Source organism: Pygocentrus nattereri, chromosome 7 (genome assembly GCF_015220715.1).
Source record: "Pygocentrus nattereri isolate fPygNat1 chromosome 7, fPygNat1.pri, whole genome shotgun sequence".
Classification (NCBI taxonomy): domain Eukaryota; kingdom Metazoa; phylum Chordata; class Actinopteri; order Characiformes; family Serrasalmidae; genus Pygocentrus; species Pygocentrus nattereri.
The window spans coordinates 5,654,812-5,667,500 of NC_051217.1; the positions used below are offsets into that span (position 1 = coordinate 5,654,812).

General features: G+C 40.1%; 1 protein-coding gene across 6 annotated transcripts in view; it reads left to right on the forward strand.

Annotated features, from left to right (window-relative positions):
- mtss1la (MTSS I-BAR domain containing 2a) overlaps positions 1–6,992 on the forward strand; it is a 36,286-nt gene extending 29,294 nt beyond the window's left edge. For 2 of the 6 annotated variants that reach the window (XM_017689710.2, XM_017689797.2), the window contains 7 exons: positions 1,179–1,276; positions 2,252–2,384; positions 2,551–2,625; positions 2,924–3,073; positions 3,352–3,510; positions 4,780–4,945; positions 5,666–6,992. In XM_017689710.2, coding sequence (XP_017545199.1) covers positions 1,179–1,276; positions 2,252–2,384; positions 2,551–2,625; positions 2,924–3,073; positions 3,352–3,510; positions 4,780–4,945; positions 5,666–6,450 — 1,566 coding nt within the window. In that variant the 3' untranslated portion in view covers positions 6,451–6,992. The remainder of the gene's footprint in view (positions 1–1,178; positions 1,277–2,251; positions 2,385–2,550; positions 2,626–2,923; positions 3,074–3,351; positions 3,511–4,779; positions 4,946–5,665) is intronic. The other 4 variants (XM_017689833.2, XM_017689901.2, XM_017689757.2 and 1 more) reach the window with 3 other exon arrangements.
- The last annotated feature ends 5,697 nt before the right edge of the window (positions 6,993–12,689 follow it).

Here is a 12,689-nt window from a genome sequence, read left to right on the forward strand (position 1 = left end):
ACATTGTTTTTACTGTCTGTATTCCATTTTTATGCAAATAATCTAGTCACTTTGGTGAATTTACTGTAATTATAAAAAATAGCTATATTCTACATGAATAATCAAATAAAATCAAATAAAGTTGTCGTAAAATTTGAGAATCATAATCAAATCTTTGTCGGATCAAAGATTTAGGCCTCAACTGTGCATGCATTGGAAACATGCATGCATAAGGTACACACACATACGGTGTAAAAGTCAGAGACTATGCTTTTATTTAATTTCCATTGAAATGGTAAAAATGGCAATGTAATAATTTTTCGCGTGATTATATACAAGATATGGAAGTCAATAAAATAACTGGAGTTAACATTTAGAGTTAAAGTTAGAATAAAAAATAACAATAGAAGCTGTTGAGAAAATGGGAACCTGATAGACCACCAAAACTGTCACCATAAGACAATAACATTAAAACAGTACTTACAGCTTCATCTTTGACAGATATTTGAGACAATTCAGCTTGTAAGATCTAACGTTGGAGATGTGGAAACAATAGATTTCTTTGAAAAAATAAGAGCAAGTCTCCAAGAAAGGAAGGAAGCTGTAATCAATGCAGAATGTGGACAAACTAAATCCTGAAAAACTGCACATTATATTTGCCGTGAAATATTCTGTGACATATGTTTTCTGCTTTTTCCTGATGCTGAAAAATGAAAAACTGTACTTATTGGCTCTTCACCTGGGAAAAAATAAATGAAGGGTGGTCACGGTGGTGTGACTTTTTCACAGTGCTGTAGAAAGATGTAATTAAAGTCTTTACCTATCTCATTGATACAAAACACTCAGATTCTTTGCTGCTGGCAGTCTGGGTGAAGGAAACACTCAAGTAGGATCCAGTTGAGAGCTGAACTTTATTGCTGGCAGGGAATAATTCCAAACTTGAAGACAGTCCAACAGTTGAAAAAAATATCAGACCAAAGTTACTGAAAACAGAGAGAAAACTCAAAAAAATTTCTGGGAGAATCACAAGGCTCAGAATTGGCAGAGAGCACTAACAAAATTCCATTATGATCTTATGAAAACACAGGCTATATATAGATGAATGACAAACAGCATTCAGATGTGCACAGCCAGCACACTAGAAGGCAAAAGAACTCGGCAGGAATTATTCCTAAATAACTTATGCTTTGCTCCACCAGGTGATTTTGGACCTGAAGGGTTCTGACTACAGCTGGTCCTACCAGACTCCCCCCTCCTCCCCCAGCAGTACTGGCTCCAGGAAAAGCAGTTTGTGCAGGTGCTCATCTTATTACATCACTGATGTTTCATGCTGGCCTGACATTACTGTGGCTTAATCTATCAGCAGGAATCATTTATTCGTATCATTCATGCAAGAAATTATGTTAATAGGGTGCAAATATGAGGCACACCTGGCTAAAAGGGTTGTGTCCTATTGCCATATGAGAAATCCAGTGAATGGGAATTAGCCATTACTGCCATTCAGGGAGATAATCCGGCAAAAATCCAACAAATTTCCGTATGTAGTTGTTACTTTTGTTAAACCTGACCTACATTATGACCAATTAAATTAAACTAATTAAACTAAATTAATTATAGAGGAATTCCACCACTTTTTAAATTTCTGCACAGTTAAACTGTAAAGACATAGACATTCATTGTGGTTTAATATGAAATGCACCGTTTCAATTTTAAAAATATATATTTATTCATAGCAGAGAGGTATGTGCAGTGCTGTAAGGCAAAATAGTACCTAATTTTTTTTTCAGATTTCCCACTATTGTATCATTATAGATTAAATCTCTGAAGACATGTGTAGGTTCAGTTTTTTATTTTGGACAGTAAATAAATTGGTAGTGACCTATCACCACTGGTTTCCCCGTTGGGAAGAAAATCCGAGTCTGTAAATGCTTCTCCAATGCAGCATTTCACATCAGACCACTCTGAAAGACTTTGCTTATATCTTAATGACTGAATTATGCAGAAAATTTGAGACATTGTTGGAGTTCTCCTTTAAGGCCTGATGCCTTATGTAATTACGTCTCCATTTAATCCTTAAACCCTAAGGGACAGTATCTGGCCCACACTGAAGTTCCTCACTCATAGCTTACATGCTAATTCCCTAATTGTAACTGAATGATTCATAGTAGTCACTGAAAAATTAAGTCTTAAGACTATTAACAGAATAATGCACTTAGGTTTCAAAGGGTTCAGTTTACAGAAAGCTCCAATTTTTAATCTCTCTGTCTCTCAGTTTGGTGCATCTACCACCAGGTGGTGCTCATCGCCTGAGCAGTGTGTCTTCTCATGATTCCGGATTCATCTCTCAAGATGCCAACATGCACTCCAAACCTCCATCTCCCATGCCGTCGGACATTACCAGTCAGGTGATTTGCTATTGAATCTAATAATAGCACCATACAGTTAGTCTATTCAGACTGAGAGTAACATTTTCTTTTAGATCCAATCAGAAAATTGATCCATTCTCAGTTGACTGACATTTTAACTTGCTACTGGATTCTGACACATTATCCTCAAACCTCTTCTTTGCAGAAGTCATCCAGCTCTGCATCCTCTGAAGCGTCAGAGACATGCCAGTCCGTCAGTGAGTGTGGATCTCCCACAGCAGTGAGTATTACAGCTTACACTGGCTGCAAGTTCAGTTCTTAGTGGCATGACTAACATGACTTATTAAAATATAATGAATACAGTTTATTTCTTAGTGCATTCATTCCATTTTAATCATTTCGCTTTTGCTTTGACCTCTGCTTTTTCTTTAATTTGAACTCAGTCGAAGTTTAGTTTGCCGCAGTTTCGCAAGTCTACATTTATGATTTTGCTTCTGTAGCTGCTTCATAGAGCTCAATGGAGTCTGTTCTCCATAATCATTCTGACTATCTGATCAAATGTCATTCCATCTCCACAGTTTGGCTCATCCTTCGCTACTTTCCGCCCTGCTCACTTTTACAATGGCTCCATCAGGCCTCTGTCTTTCATAGCTCCCGCGTCCCCATCCTTTAATCATTTCCCTGGATCAAACTCCCCTTCACCCACATCAAAAGTTCCTCACTGGAAGGTTTGTTTTCATTTTGACCATTTGGTCTCGTTTCATTTAAGTTCTTACATTCTATTTTTTGCCTTTTAAACACATTATTTAGTTAATCTGGTTTCATGCTTGTTTTTTCATTTAATTACTTGCTGTTTATCTTTTGTTGTGGTATTTTTTTTTCTGGTCATCTATGTCTTTCAGCTCTTGGCCTCTTATCATTTGACATAACTAATGAACTACCGACAGATCTATCTGTATCTTGCTTACACAGTCTCGTTCCAAAACGGTCTTGTTTGTTGCTATAGCAGGAGTGGGCTAAAGCAGCTCACTGTGAGCAGCCTGGCGTTGTCCCTCAGCGCAGGAGTGAGGCTGCAGAGCCCCCTGGAGGACCCAGAGGGAATGGTGTGATGCACCCTGAGGATACTTACAGGACCAGAGTGAGCCCAGCAAACATCACTGGAAAGGTGCATAAGACGTCGCTGAGGCACGACTCAGAAATTTATAACACAAAGTTCCTTAATAATACACATAACATTTTGTCAGTGATCAAGAATGAAAAAAAATACAAAAAGTGGACCATTTGCTTACAGTATCCAGCCTACTGAGCAATCCTCACATACCATGCACCTACAAACAGAGAAATAACATAATAATAGCAAAAAATAGAAACATCATCATGGAATCTGGCCTGATTTTTAAGTCGTTTTGAGAACTTTCCAAAGTCCATCATTTCATAAAAGGTTGATCTCACATGTATTTCTTGGCCTTTATTCACCAGAATTTTCACTGTAGGAGTGCTGATCCAGGATCTTTTCATGTCTGCAGATTAATCATCCGGCTTAAGAAAGAAATCTGAGCCTAGATTAGTATTCCTACTCTAAGAAGATTCATTGTATGAATTTAGAAGCCTACTCATTTTGCTGCATGATAATATAGTTACTTAATGTAACACATAGGCCTACTTAACCTCTGCATCTTTATGATGTTTGGTTTAAAAGGCTGTTTTCTTCAGACACTGACAAACTAGGATTCTAGGCACCGCCTTATTAAGTGTACTGTTGTGCTAGTCTCTTGGTTTTGGGGACATTAACACCTCTTCCAATTTATAGAAAAATACCTTCCACAGTTCCCAAGAAGTTTTCTGGCTAGATCTGTCACGATCATGAAACTTTAGCCATAGCTTATTTGCATTATAATTAATTGCGATGAACAATTTCATTTTTTTGTTCATTTTATGCCTGTTAAATTGTGTGGCTGGAGTGGCCGAATAGAATGATTAGTGATTCTGCAGTGCTTTCTGTTGGTACTTGATAGGTTCCAACTGATGACAGAAATAGTTTTAGCTCACATAAACAAATTGATCTTATTGTTATCCTCTAGAGGTGTTATTGCATTAGTTAGCGATTTCTTTGTTGTAATTCTAAGCTCTATAACTTGTCTCAGTAAAAGAGCTTACCACTTTATTTATTTATATGTATTTGCCACAACCCACTGAATAAAAATACACCCAACTGATATTCTGTTTGTTGTGATGGAAACATAATTGTGAAACTAACAACTGTGGAAAATAATTAGGATCAGCAGCTTAAATATCTGATTATGTGGTTTATTGTTTATTGTTCAAATTATGTCATAATTTAACAGACTTGTTTCTGACTCTGAGTGATGTGTTAATTTCCCTATTCTCTCTCTCTCTCTCTCTCTCTCTCTCTCTCTCTCTCTCTCTCTCTCAGCATGGTAAGCCGATGATGTCTGCAGCCAGTGAGCTGGCAATGGTTCTGACTCGTGGTTTGAGTCTGGAGCAGCAGAAGAGTAGCTGTGATTCCCTGCAGTACTCCAGTGGATACAGCACACAAAACACCACTCCATCCTGCTCTGAGGACACCATCCCCTCACATGGTAACTTCCCAGCACATCTACACACACACACACACACACACACACACACACACACACACACACACACACACACACACACACACACACACACACACACACATCACACAACATTACAGTCATATATCACAGTGCCAGTGATATTAATTTTGGTTGCTTAACCATTATTCAACAATATATTTTTAAACAGTATCTAAAGGATCCCTGTAATAATAGTAATCTTTTATTGGATTTTTTGTCTCTTGAGGTTCACCTATAACGTTTGTGTGATTTTATTTACCAAAAAAAACATAATATATTTATCATATCATATCTTTATTGCTTAGAATTAAACAAGCTGTTTTTGCCTTTAAGGCTAATATAAGAGAAATTACCTCTGTTCTGTTGGCTGCCTCATTAAAAAAGAAAAAACTCTAGGATGAATAGAATATATCTAAATTAGCTTGTTCTCATGATATCACAGAAACAGTGAATTCAAAATGGGCTGTTTTTGCCTCATCCTTATCTGGACTGTATAGACTGGTACGTTTTGAAACTTTAACTGTGTTTACATAAAACTTCAAACTGCTTTATTTTACAAAACAAGTTAAGTTCAATTTTCCATGATACTCTTTTAAACAATATAAATACAAGACTGAATGCATGTCAGTGATGTAGGAAATCCAGAATTAATAACTCATAATGACAGTCAGTGCTCATAATTGCCCCAATATCTGTCCACAGGCTCTGACTATGATTGCTACTCTATGAACGGAGACGCTGACAGCGATGCTCAGACGGACTTTGACAAATCCTCCACCGTCCCTCGCCATAGCAACCTGGCCCAGAACTACCGTCGCATGATACAGACCAAGCGGCCAGCAAGCACTGCAGGGCTTCCTGGAGGAGTGGGTGCGCAGGGTTCTCCTGCAGCCAATGGCAAAGGAGCTTCAGGAGGAACCGTCATTTCTTCTGGGACAGCAACGATCCGGAGGACCCCCTCCTCCAAAGCTGGTGTGAGACGTGTCCCGTCTAATGTGGGTCCGATTCCCATCCGGCCTCCCATTGTTCCAGTGAAGACGCCGACTGTCCCAGACTCCCCTGGATTCCCCAGCCCTCCACCAGAGCACAATGGCAGTGAGGAGAGCTTGTACAGTGAAGATTCTCTGGAGATCCTGGAGTACAAAGCCTCCCCCAAACGGATGAGCCTACCCACCCCTGCTTGGGGCTCAGGCATGAGCATATACACCCACCAGCCTGGAGCTATGGCCCTCAGCACAGAAGAGGACCAGCTCCTGGCTGCAAACCGCCACAGCCTGGTGGAGAAGATTGGCGAGCTTGTGGCTAATGCCCACGCATTAGGAGAAGGTCAGTACCCATTCCCCATGGACCCCCAGCCCAGCCAAGGCCACCAGGAGGACCCCCCGCCCCCTTCTGAGGGAGACGACATTCTGAAGTCCATCCGCAGAGGGGTGCGTCTCAGGAAAGCTGTGTGCAATGACAGGTCAGCACCCAGGATCATGCGATAGCTTCACTCCTCACTGCCAGCCTGATTCATATTGACTCTGAGGAATGCTTGTATGTATGTCAAAAAAGAATTGTTAAAATCAGTGTTCATAAACTGGTGACTAACAAATGTCAGGCCAGTATCAGTGTAACGTGGTGACTGTATATGGACACAATTCCCATATGAACTATAATTGTTGTAAGGACACTGACAGCATCTATAGGAAAAGCACATTATAAAAGACTTCTTACAGCCTGACAGATGAGAGTATGTTTAAAGTGTATATTAACATTCTAGTTGTCGGTTGTTCTGTTTTGATTTGTAATTACTATGTTAATCATATGTTACTCATCTGTAACTGATGTAAAGCGAGTTTGACTAATTTCTCATCTCTCCAGGTAATCGCTTTGTGAAAAAAGCCAAAGTGTTTTATTGTTGATTAAAACGCTAATGTGTTGAATGCAAACGGCACCACAGTAGCCTACTCACACTCAGAGGGACCACACGAACAAAGTACTGTAAATACTGTAAACTGCCAAATAAAACACGTCAAGTGTACCACAAGTTCCTGGAGTAAAGAGTAATCTTTGTTTAAAGATAGGGCTACTTTTTTAAATGTTCATGGTTGTCAAAATCCAACATGGTAACTTCAAATCAAAACCATTCTTTAAATGTAAGTTAAAGACATTTTATTCCAAGCCATTTGGGATTTTTTGACATTTTAACGCTGGACATTTTAAAGTGATGTTTTGAATGCTGTGACCCCTCGTATGATAATAAAACGGTGATAATTACAGTCACTCCATAATTTTAAGTCAAATGTTTTAGCATTGTTTTGGACGACATAGAAAACTAATAAATTTGACCCTCAACCAAGTCAAGTCTCAGCTTTCACTTCAAGTGCAGACCAAATCTTGGACAAATCTCTTCTCGAAATATTCTGGGAGTACCCATTCTTTGGAAAAGACTTATGCTTGCTTGAAGAGTTGAAGGTAAAATAGTAAGAGGACGATGGAAAAAAGGCCCTCCACAAATATTAGCATCATAAGTAAAATGAAAATGATTTTTGATTCAAAATAACAAAAATCTAATGTTTATTGAAGGTAAAGTGATTGAAGGAAAAAAAACTAAATATTGTTATATAGATTTAAGAAGAACATTTATTTCATGACAAGATTTAGTTTTTTTCTTTTAATGTCTGGATGGATGACTGAGGGAATTTGGCTGAAACACAGGGCGAATTCCCTCAGTCATCAATCATTATGAGAAAGACCAGAGAAAATAGCAGTGATGTATGACAAAAGGTTGTTGAGCTGCAAAAAATTGCTACAAGAAAATAACTAAACAGTTGAAAATCCCATTTCCACTATCAAGGCAATAATTAAGAAGCTTAAAGCAACTAGAGATATAAAAAAACTGCCAGGAAGAAGACTTTATTTTAGTACACTAGTTATTTTATTTATTACTTATCTATTTTTTATTTATTACTTTATTTATTTATTATTTACTAAATATAGTTAGTTATTTTATTATTAGTTATTTTAGTAAACTATTTCGTTCCACCTCATGTACCACATGTGATGTGAATGTGATGACAATAAAGCCTCCCTATCCTTATCCTTGTATGTCTATACCGACCCCACACATTGTATCGGAATAAATTGTCAAGGGCCTTAGGAAGTGTGTGTGGTGTGGGCCTGTTTTTCTTCCTAAGGCCCTGGATATTTTATTCAGATACATGGGATCAATCAAGTACCACACACAAACACACAAACACACACACACACATACACACATTTATTGTCCTGGATCGCAGTCTGAGTGGTCACTGGTCACCTGGAGAGGTCGCCAGTCCATTGTAGGGCAGTCCGTCTCCAGTTCCCTGGACTACATATTTTTGGACTTTGGGAGGAAACCAGAGCACCGCAGACACAGGGAGAACATGCTCCACACAGAAAGAACCCTGATCACCCAGTCAGGGAGTTGAACCAAGGCCCTTCTTTCTGCTTAAGTGCTATTTAAGCGCTACCCATACTGCACCACTGAAAGTGAACTAGAACATAAATAAAAATCAAAGGAATCGCATCAAAACCTGACAGGAGTTTAAACTGTGCCATAGTTTGGATCTTCCAGCAGGATAATGACCCAAAGCACGCCTCAGAATCAACACAAAAATGGTTCACTGACCACAGATTTAAGGTTTTGCCATGGCCACCCCAGTCTCCTGACCTAAACACAGCATGGACCTCAGAATCTGAATGATCTACACAGATTCTGTGTGGGGGAATGGTCTTAGATCCTTTGCCATATGTTTTCCAAGCATAATATGAGAAGACTCAGTGTTGTTATCTCTGCAAAGGAAGGCTGCACAAAGGGTTAAATGTAGGGGTGCCAACAAATGAGGTACACACAGATTTGAGAAAAATAATCATTTGCTGGTAAGATATAGTTTTTTTCAATCATTGTAAATGGTCGATTTTTGTTAATACTTGAATAAGTGATCAAAAGGATAAACAATAAAGAATATGTTTTTTGTTTTTGCTCATTCTTTTCTTTTCTTTCTTTCTTTTTTTGCACATTCTTTTGCTCATGTTTACCAGGGGTTCCAATATTTGTGGAGGGCACTGTAGATACAACTTAGAGGAATAATAAACAAGGCATTCAGAAGCCTAAAGACCCAAACAGAGGACAGGATATTCTGTTTTTTATGGTCGCCAGTTGGCAGAACATACTTGATTGCACTTGATGTTGGTGCAAGTATAGAAGCAGCCAGCAGAGGGTGCTAGAGAATGCTTTTTGTGAGAATAAGAGAGCGTATTCATTCACACTATAAATAAGGGCACACATCTATTTATGTCCATGATCCTGCCATTATGGTGCCACTTATGTAATTTTAGCTATCTTGATCTTTGAGACTTTTTACAGCAGCACTGCACTCTCAAAAGATGGTTCTTCAAGGGATCTTTAGTAAAGAGAATGATTCTATACAGAACCATGAACACTCAAAAAACACTCTGCATGATCAAAGCATGCTTTGCATCATGAAAGTGTTCTTCAGACTGATGGAGAGTGTGTTTTGTATGGTTCTATATAGAGCCTTTTAGAAAAGGGTTCTACATAGCACCAAAAAGGGTTCTTGTGTTGTTACAAGCTTGACATCATAACTTTATAAGAACCCTTCTGGGTGCTACTTTCAAAAAGGTTCTGTATAGCACCAAATACAACATATTTCCCATCAATCTGAAGAACCCATTCATGATGCAAAGCACCCTTTGATCATGCATAGGGTTTTTTGAGTTAATATGAAGAAATCTGTTGTCCTGTGTCATCCAGTTTAATCAGTTAAATTAGTTGTGTAGCTTGAAGTAATGTATGTATGTAGCTATGTAATTAACAGATGTCTACTATATGTAATTTCCACTATATGTCCTAAAGTATGTAGACACCCACTCATCCAACATTTCTTCTGTAATCAGGGGTATTAATAGAGAGTTTGCTCTTCTTTGCTGCAGTTATGGCATGTACCATTCTGAGAAGGCGTAGTGGGGTCAGGTCCTGTTGAATGATTAGTTTGGGATCTCCAGGTCATCTCAAATGTATTGGATGGTGCTCCATCATTCCAGAGAATACAGCTCCACTGCTCCACAGCCCAGTGCTGGCGGTGGGGGTTTATATCCTCCAGGCGATGCTTGGCATAAGTGAGCTTAGGCCCATTTGTGGCTGCTCCAGAGCTTCACATTCTATTAGTAATGCTAATAGAACGATATACTGGGGTAGAAAATACTTGAGTAAATGTACTTTGTTACTATACTTAAGTATTACTTTGGAAGATCTGTACTGTTTTAAGTATTTCTGAAGTGGAATGCATGTACTTGTACTCAATTACTTTCCCATGAGAAAAATGTATTTTTACCACATACATTTTCAGTTTGGCCTTCACAAGTTCTTGATACAAATCTCCAAGGCCGGATTTTTGTTTTCAGTCATTGGAGTTTCTGTGCATTTGAATTAAATTAAGTGATACTTTTTTAATCCCACAAACGGGGAAATTCCACCTCCACATTTAACCCATCCGTGAAGTGAAACACCACATACACACTAGTGAATACACACACACTAGGGGGCAGTGAGCACACTTGCCTGGAGTGGTGGGCAGCCCTATCTATGGTGCCCAGGGAGCAATTGGTGGTTAGGTGTCTTGCTCAAGGACACCTCAGTCATGGACTGTCGGCACTGGGGATTGAACCGGCAACCTTCTGTTCACAGGGCCAGATCCCTAACCTCCAGCCCACGATAGCCCACTAAAATCCATGCCAGTGTAAAATGAAACTGCCCACAGCTCTTATATTGTCTTTGTGCAAAATCTAGCACCACCTATTACTCACTGCAACCACACACCACCTGACAACAAACATCCTTTAACTCATGCCTTAAATTATTTGCTTTTTACTTGAAAATGACCTTTTTTTACTTTCACTGAAGCCTTCTTCTCCACGCGTTCACTTTAAACAGAGGAGGATTTTGACTCACATTTTCACTGAAGCATAATTTCTCTGTGCTTCATCCAACCCGTTATATGGAGGTTAGTGGAAGTTCAAATGGTGAAAGGTTTTCTTTAATTTGACCGTTGGAGTAAACCGACACTCTGGGTTTAAAAGTAACGCAATGTCCGTGAAAGACGACACGTTCAGAGCGTCCAGTGGAAGGAAATCTTAGGAGTATTCGCAGATGTAGGACATCATTACCTCTCAGGAGCTGTGCTGCTGGAGGTCTGAGTGACTAAACGTTATGCTATCTGAATGACTCCGTTCTGCGCTATAGCGTGTTTATTATGCGACCACACGGACAGACACTGACCGCTGCGCGCGTGTTAAGCGCAGTGAGTCGATTCTGGCCCATCAGGGCGATTAGACCCCGCTGCGGTGATAAAGAGTGGGAGACGGGCAGAGGAGGCGTTTGATGTGGCAGCTGCAGATCGTGAGAATGAGGAGCGACAAAAAAGCCTCGGCCTCCGTCAGTCAGCCGCGCGCGCTCATCACTCGCGTGTCTCCGGCGTCCTGCTCGCGCCGATGATTGTGTCACCGTCCCGGAGGGACAGGGCGCGCGCCGCCGCGGGCCATCCGCGCAGAGGAAGTGACACGGGTGCGCATCGCGCCGTCGCCGCAAGTCGCGCTGCAAAGTGGCACGCGTGTCATTTTAAGTGACACACGCGCTCGTCTGCCCATCCGCGCGCTCCTCCGGTGCAAATGCGGGACATGACCGTCTACTGATGGCGCTGCGTCGCGAACAAGACAGCGCAGCGGAAAAGAAACTCATCCGATCTGATCCAGGCGTGAGGGGTCAGAGCCAGGGAGGAAACCAAGCCCCTCACCCAGAGGAGCGCGCGAGCTGTTCTCCCCCACCTGAGCTGCTGCGCTGAATTCAGCACCACTCGAGTGAACAACATGATCAACCTCTGCTCGAGATTCAGGATTCAGGATTCTGTGAGCACTTCAAAAAGATGGTTCTTCAAGGGTTCTTTAGTAAATTCGTAAATGTAATGTTTCTATTTAGAACCGTGAATTCTAGAAGCCTGGGTGCCCAAACGGTTCTTCAGATTGATGGAGAATGTGGTTTATATAGTTCTAGAACCTTTTTGAAAAGGGTTCTGCTTAGTGCCAAAAAGGGTCCTGCTTCACATCGTGATCATAGAAGAACGCTTTTTGGGGCTACATGGAACACATTCTCCATCAATCTGAAGAACCATCTCGCCAGGCAAAGACCCATTTAAGCATGAAAAGGGTTCTATATGGAACTCGCTATATAGAATCATTTTCAAAACAGTCCTATATAGTATCATATACAGCACATTCTCCATTATTTGAAGAACCAGGTCGTCAAACATAGAATGATTTAAGCATGAAAAATGTTCTATATAAAATTCATGGTTCTAAACCCGTTCTGTTACTAAAGAACCCTTGAAGAACCATCTTTTTAAGAGTGTACTGTTACAAGCCTGACATCATAACAATAGCAGAACCCTTTTGTTGGTAATAGATAGAACAATTTTCAAAGCAGTTCTATATAGAATCATGTACTACACATTCTCCATCAATCTCAAGAACCATTTGATCAAGCAAAGACCCATTAAAACATAAGCTCTGTATAAAACACATGATAGAGAACCCTTGAGAACCATCTTTTTAGCTGTGCACCATACACCAACGCTGGTAGTAGCTGTGGTTTGTGTACATCCACAGTAAACAATAAATATCTTTGGTA